Source organism: Watersipora subatra, chromosome 2 (genome assembly GCF_963576615.1).
Source record: "Watersipora subatra chromosome 2, tzWatSuba1.1, whole genome shotgun sequence".
In the NCBI taxonomy this organism is placed as follows: Eukaryota; Metazoa; Bryozoa; class Gymnolaemata; order Cheilostomatida; family Watersiporidae; genus Watersipora; species Watersipora subatra.
The window spans coordinates 34,455,186-34,462,043 of NC_088709.1; the positions used below are offsets into that span (position 1 = coordinate 34,455,186).

A 6,858-nucleotide genomic window follows, 5' to 3' on the forward strand; every position below is an offset into this window, starting at 1 on the left:
CGCTGTCACTGTCTTGGGTAGATGTTAAAGGCGATTCTCTCGCTACTACATGGCTGGTAAGGAAGTTACCATCAGAACTCTCCTCATGGTTTACTATTGCAACGTTCTGCAGGTTGGCCAAAAATTTGTGCTAATAAAGGCGTTTTTGTTCCTTTTTTAAAACAGATACATTCTCCTCGTTAGCAGCTGCGGTCACTTCAACCTCAATTTCAAGACATCTCTGAATGATTGGTGATCTTCTAGGAATGACATCTATCACCCTTGCAGTCATTGTGCCTCTGTGTATGATGAAAAATCTCTCTCATACACTAAAGGGTTAACTCTACTCTGCCATGAGCAAGCAAAACGCCCTATCTTAATCTTTGTAAATTGTTCAGTACAAGCACAAACGCGTTTTGGTTGAGCCTGGCATCAGTATTAGCAGCATTTCAATTATTGTTTTTGACTTATTATAGTGAGATATCCAAAAGTCTTCACTAGAAATTTTTTTTGTAAAATTTCAAAATCAAAGGAGTTATTTCACTTAGGGCGTTTTGATTGCCTAAATTGAGAGTTTACTACGCTAGCACTAGGCAATCAAAACGCCCTATCACACAGATAGGGCGTTTTGATTGCTCCTTTGGACTGGTTTCCCATTGTTAATTTGCCACAAGACCATTTGCTATGACTGGATTATCAAAGGATTACAAGTTTCAATCCTTATATTGATCCGCAATTAGTCAGCAAGAGAGTAAATGGGTAAAGAATAAATAAATGGGAATAAAGAATAAAGCAAGTCTTATTACTCATCCAGCCAACACAGGGATTAAAGCCCTGTTATAGCCATCATTCAGTTCAAAAGTTAAGACATGGTCAAAGATCTCATTCACACCTGATTTTATGAAATGAAAGGAGTAAGTAATATAGTAGTTTTAATATGATCAAACGATTTTATTGAAAATAATTTAAAACAAACAATCGAGTGCAAAAATGTATTTAAATAAAGAAAAACCATTTCACAGACATGCATGTAATTAAAACAAGTTTCTCATCAAATCTCAGAGTCAGATTTTCGAATTTAGACCTATATCACTTATATATTGTCTTGTCATAATAAATATACATGTATTATAATAAAAAATATTGCAATAGGATTGAGCACTCAGATGTGCACAAGCTTGTTAAAGCTGCCTTAGAAACAACCAAATATAACTGCTTCCGTTTTGCTTCCCTTTGTTTATATACTATGTGATTACATAATCCTGCTCATCACACCCAACTTTGTGTATGTTTAGGCCAATCAAAACGCCGTATCTGCAGAAAGGGCGTTTTGATTGCCACTTAATGTGTGGTAAATGTGGATAGGACGTTTTGCACATAGTGAAAAGTGCTATTTCTGGTGGTCTCAGAAGTATGAAATTTTGGGACATGTTAGATCTCAACCTAACTTACATATAAGGACAAGAAAGTGAATTTTGAAAAAATGGTCAGATAGGGCGTTTTGCTTGCTTAGGGCAGTATTGATAGCTGCAATAGAGTTAACTCTTCATAGAGAGTGACAGTGTTGAGTCGCGAATAAATTAATCCGCAAATATGCATGAAAAAGGCAACTTGTGCTAAACTTAACTCCGCGAATAAATTCATCCTGTAGGGTATATGGGTGTATACATGTTTAAACTTGTAAGTAACCACAGTTTCAGAGTGGAACAGTAAAATTCGTGCTGCTTGACCACATATTTCACTGTGTGTTTCAGCTCATTCTTTTATGTAATCTTGGAGATCAGCTAAATTGCCGAATGCACATACAGTATACATCGTAATGAAGTAGCCACCGCCTTTATGCTACAACCAGCATGGGTCATGTAACCGCAGTTTGGGAACTAATATCAGTAATTCATTTTGACTGCTGCTGAAAGACATCCAGGCCAACTTCATATCTAGGCCTACTGACTCATACCATTCTGTTTTAAAGGGTGATGCTTACAAGAAAGAAAGCACAGCTGCAGTTGTTTCATACGAATTGGTAATGTTGTGCAGGGTATAAATATGATATACTGTAAGCACTTTTAGCTAGGAATAATATCATTCGTTGTTTTTGATTAGGCCTCTCCTGATTATCGATTGACTGAGATTTAAGCAAACTTTCCATCTTAATAAATCTAGGCAGTAACAATCAACAGTTGTCCATCACAATCAACCTATCACACAACAAATGACAATACTAAAATAGAGATAGAGGGTGGGAGTTTGGGACATTAACGCAAATATTTTTTAATAAAATAATTCTTGTGATAAATAGGTGTAATAAACAAGAAGAACACCCAAAAAACCAGCCCATCACGGAAGAACACAGCATTCAATAGCTATCGTTGCTGACCTAAGTTCTGTTCTTTTCTATGGACTAGCCTGTATACAAGCCAAACAGGAGTTTATATACAGGCTAATGATGCACAGGTTGTTATGGTTGTTTATATATGAGCAATCTTTATTGTGGTAATTGATAGTCATGTTTTACAACATGTTTTCCACTAGGTACCACAGCAAGTAAACTAACTAACAAGCAGCAAGCAGTGTACAAAAAAACTTAAGTCTAATTAAAAAACTAATGAATAGGCTAACTAATATAATAATGTTGGAACTGAAAGCATAAAATATGTAAAAAAGCAAGCATGTTTCAACAATTTACAACAAGACTCCATTCAGCGACTACTCACCTCAGCTAGTAGCGAAATGAAGATGATACACTCATACCTGCCAACTCTCACGCTTTGGGCGTGTGACTCACGCAATCACCCCAAAGAAAAAATGAAAATGCGTGAGATTTTTGCCCCAATTTCCACAATTTTATATATACTATCATTGATACATCAATTGCCCCAAAACCAAATCTCACGCATTGTCCCACTCTTGGGTTGGCAGGTCTGGATACACTATTTTAAATAAATCATGGTTATTTAATATTTTTTTCAGCCAAGTCGTACAAAATGGGAGATAAATAATAATGCGGGTTGTTGCAAGACTTTTCTTTTACCTTTTACATTAGTTACCCAAGGGAAATAAAACCTTGACACGAAGCTGAGAGGCTTAGTTAGCGAGAAGCGTCGTACGGTATAGTGTAATTGCACTCTATGCATCCTGGCTTATCTCACTAACATAAATAAAACATACATTACATTAACTGTACGTAGTATGTGAGATCAGTGGAGTTTCCATGTTCAGTAGACCGCTAATTATAAATATTCTACTAGTCCGCAGTTTACCTTCGTGTTGGCGCAGAAAACCTTTGTCGTCGACTTTATAAGCGTGCCGTTAACCAGTAAACTTCCTTTACAATATCAATCGCCGGCGAGTGTAGATAAATGATTATCGCCTCTCCACGGCTTTGCAAGGAGCCATCGGGTGGGTTATCAATTGTTACCGACTTACTTATCTTCTGTATTTACAGAAAGCCAGTCTTTTAGTTTCGCATTACATTGAAGACTGTTGTAAATGGTGTAATTCGGAAAGATGATTTTTAGTTATGATAAATTATGAGATCAATCTGTCTCGTTCGTCTGACCGATTAAAACGCACAGTAAATGCAAATAAGAAAGTCGCTACCAAAATGTTAATTTGTACAACTTTATTTTGCAGCACAATGAACCTGAAGAACATTCGGAGGGTGTTAGGTGAGCACAGCTTATATATCTGTTGCCTTTACTATCGACTTGATGATGAGTACCGCATCACCAACGGACCGCTTGTTTGATGATATTTGCAAACACTGAATCAACTCTTGCTGAAGTCTCGTAATTCAAAAATCAATTCATTTGATCATGTGTCAATGATTGCTGATAATATTTTATCCGTTGCAGATTGCCTTTGGTCGGACAAGAAAGAGTGAGCGTTTGCTGGTGCGTATCTGTGGTTGTGTATTTAAATATTCACATGTCATGATGACAGACTATGCACCACTCGTAAAATGTTGCCGATAAATATAACCACATCCTCTGAACATACACGAGTAACCTGCTAATTATTTGGTTGACATCTGAGTAAAGTGTAATGCATACTTCTGCGGTTTATTTCAGGTGTATCCTGTTTATGTTATTACGTGGTGCCATGGTCCCTGACTAGAAGTAAGTTTTTTCAGTGTGTTTTGTATCAATCGACCATTGAGATGATTAGCTCTCTGGAGCACGTGTTTCACCTGACTAAACTAATGATTATTGTTATTGTTGATCAGTAAGTTTTATTTAGACAGTGCATGGTAATAATTTTAATACCTTCATTAGAAGTCGTTTCTATTTTAGGACGATCACTGATTTTTGAAGAGCTGATCCAGTAAGTGTGGTTTTAACCACTGTTACTTTTGTGACTTAATCATTTAACTTAGCTGCTGTGATGACTGTTTGACGACACTCGAAGAATATTGATGATCATACAAATACTGAAAGTAGCTGTGTGTATTATTAAATCGTTGATTTCTTATTTGGTGTGGTTTGTTATATTTTGTGTAATTTACATTTTTAGAAAGGTGTTGTTGGTGCATGTTTGTATGTGTCGGTTCAGACGATGGACAAACCATCAATCTGGTTAGTTAATTTCGTTTTTGCTAGTTTTTCTGAGTATGATTGATTGTTGTTTTGACTAACAGGCAGCTGCTGTGTGGCTATAAACCTGCACTTTAAGATGTCGACAGTTACAGAAACTAAACTGTATTTGAAGAAAGATTTTAGTATCTCTTTGTGTAATTGTGCGCTGGGTTTATGATGAGATTTTAGCATAGTTCAATTGATTGTAGATGAAACAATACACCACCTTTCGACTGAGCCCTCTACTATGTTTCATTAACTGTCATTGGGCAAAACATCTTATGCAATAACCATATTTGATGATAGTTGTAGGTTGATGAGCAGCAACGCTTCCCTACAAATGGTGAGTGTATGCGGAGCTGTTAAGAACTCGGCTTCTTTAAGCCTATTTTCTCATATATTGGCCTATGGGTGCGTGTTATATATTGGGTGATTGAAGCTGCAGATATTTAATCCAATTTTGTAGCGGTAAGATAACGCTATGCGTTCGTTGTTAGCTCGCAGTCTATGTTGCTACTATGAAAATTGTTTGACAGGTGAAGTTGTGACTGTCGCACTAAACTGCTGCTTCCACAGTTCTTTTCATCTATTGCTGTGATCTGTGCCACAAGCTTGACTGAAGGTAAAATTTCACAAACCATGTTACGCTTGGTCTTGTTATGGGTGTATGATGAGTTTTAGCATAGTTCAATTGATTGCACATGAAACAATACACCACCTTTCGGCTGATCCCGCAATTGTTTCAGTCAATTTTGCATTTGCTCTTATTTTGTCAGTGCTTTAGAATTTAATATTTGTAGATTGGGGAATAGCGTTGCTTGGTGTTAATCGCTGTTTTATCGGCAACTTTTTGTGTGGCTGATGGCCTTCCAAAGTCGAGAGTTGTTAAAAACAAAGGTTTGTGGTATTGCAACATTATGTGCATCTAATTGCATGGTTGGTCATGTTATATACCTAGCTATGATGTCTATGTTTTAATTGTTGATGCAAACTGAGAAGAAACCAGTCTGATGCTGTTGCGTTTGCTGCTTAGTTTTCTGAGGCTGCTGGATTGAGGTTGACATAGTTTGTGTTGTATTCTGTTTTAGTTGCCTGTCGTGACCAAAGTAACCAAATGCGAGGTAAGTAATTTTCATTCATTTTATGTAGGTAATTCTATGCAGGTGTGATGTAAATCATTTATTGTGACTCCTGAACTTTCACCTTTCGGGACTGACTGCATTGCTGCTTAGAGTTGTGACAGTTGTCAAGTTTCGCTGTTTGTAAGATTTTTAAATTTTGTAGATGTCAAGCTGTGGTCTCTCAATCTGACTTTCGAAGCTGAATACAAGGTTAGTTAGTTTGACCTTGCTTAACAAGGACATTGAAAACAGGTATGATACAAATGTTGTTCCTGTTCAAACAATGTCCGAGAGTGATTGACGTTTCCGGTTGTAGGATCTTGTTTATTTGATCGTACATACCAAAATGTGGAACATATTTTTGTAGGTTTGTGCCTGTGTTCCCAGCACTGGACTATCGCCAATTACTAACTGGACTGCCAAAAAAGAACCGCTTTTATTTCATTGTGATGATTTGTAGTAGCAATTTTTCATCTGATGTATCTCATGCATGTGTTGTGTGGCTTATTTAATCTCCTCCTCACATGTTATACTTTGTTGATCCTAATAAATACAAACCCAACTGTTAAAAACATGGTGCTATTTATGTGTGGGTGTTGTGTTGGGAAGTAATTCATGTTGACTGGCCTAGTAAGTTTGTCTTAGTGCCTATATGAAAAACCAAAGATAAGCTACTACTATAATTCGAAAGTCGGTCTCTTTGAGGCAATATGCATTAGAAAATACGTGGAGCCTGCAGGCAGTCCAAAAAGCTTGCTTGATGAAATGTAATGTCGCGAATATACCGAAATATCAGTAGCGGATCTGAGGCTAATGATGGCAAGGTCGTATTTTGGTGTGATTAAAAAGCGCAGTTCCAGGATTTGTGTCACGCATGCCGGTTTCATTAATTAATGGTGATATATGAAATCTACGTAGGAATGCTAGCGTTTGTGAGAGTATCGACACTAGAGTAGAGGCTGGCGTAGAGCAATGGAGTTGATTTTTATCCGGATGCCTTGTATATTTTTAATGTGATTGCTGTCTTGGCATTAGTCTCGTTACAAGTGATGGCCCAGGTGTCCCATAACACTGGTAAATCAGGATGTTGTTGCTAATTGGAAGCTCATCTGTCGTGTTGGGAAACTTTCATGGCGACTGCCTTGTGGTGAGAATTCGTTAGTGCTTCCAATTTAATTATATAA

The 6,858-nt window shown here is 37.1% G+C and overlaps 1 protein-coding gene and 1 long non-coding RNA gene across 8 annotated transcripts in view; both read left to right on the forward strand.

Moving 5' to 3' along the window:
- Window positions 1-6,858, forward strand: part of LOC137386911 (uncharacterized) — a 203,466-nt gene that overhangs the window by 17,015 nt on the left and 179,593 nt on the right. The window lies entirely within an intron of this gene.
- Window positions 3,311-6,246, forward strand: LOC137387013 (uncharacterized). Of its 6 annotated transcripts, none has more exons than XR_010977863.1 (12): window positions 3,311-3,378; window positions 3,613-3,647; window positions 3,834-3,872; window positions 4,050-4,097; window positions 4,272-4,302; window positions 4,492-4,553; window positions 4,763-4,896; window positions 5,090-5,175; window positions 5,354-5,450; window positions 5,642-5,674; window positions 5,838-5,884; window positions 6,042-6,246. XR_010977863.1 is itself a non-coding variant. In XM_068073293.1 (12 exons), exons 6-12 carry the CDS (start codon window positions 4,509-4,511, stop codon window positions 6,132-6,134), a joined length of 360 nt encoding a protein of 119 aa, XP_067929394.1. In that variant the 5' UTR covers window positions 3,311-3,378; window positions 3,613-3,647; window positions 3,834-3,872; window positions 4,050-4,097; window positions 4,272-4,302; window positions 4,492-4,508; the 3' UTR covers window positions 6,135-6,246. The 6 variants fall into 6 exon arrangements, 2 of the variants coding, with proteins under 2 accessions (XP_067929394.1, XP_067929395.1); XR_010977861.1 differs by having other exon boundaries at window positions 4,860-4,896; XR_010977862.1 differs by having other exon boundaries at window positions 4,866-4,896.

Bases quoted from the DNA above. Each gene is read 5' to 3' on its own strand.
- LOC137387013 (XM_068073293.1), top strand. From the start codon at position 4,509: ATGTTTGTATGTGTCGGTTCAGACGATGGACAAACCATCAATCTG. The intron at 4,897-5,089 runs GTGAGTGTATGC...ATTGTTTGACAG, and splicing joins GCAACGCTTCCCTACAAATG to GTGAAGTTGTGACTGTCGCA. The intron at 5,675-5,837 runs GTAAGTAATTTT...TAAATTTTGTAG, and splicing joins CCAAAGTAACCAAATGCGAG to ATGTCAAGCTGTGGTCTCTC.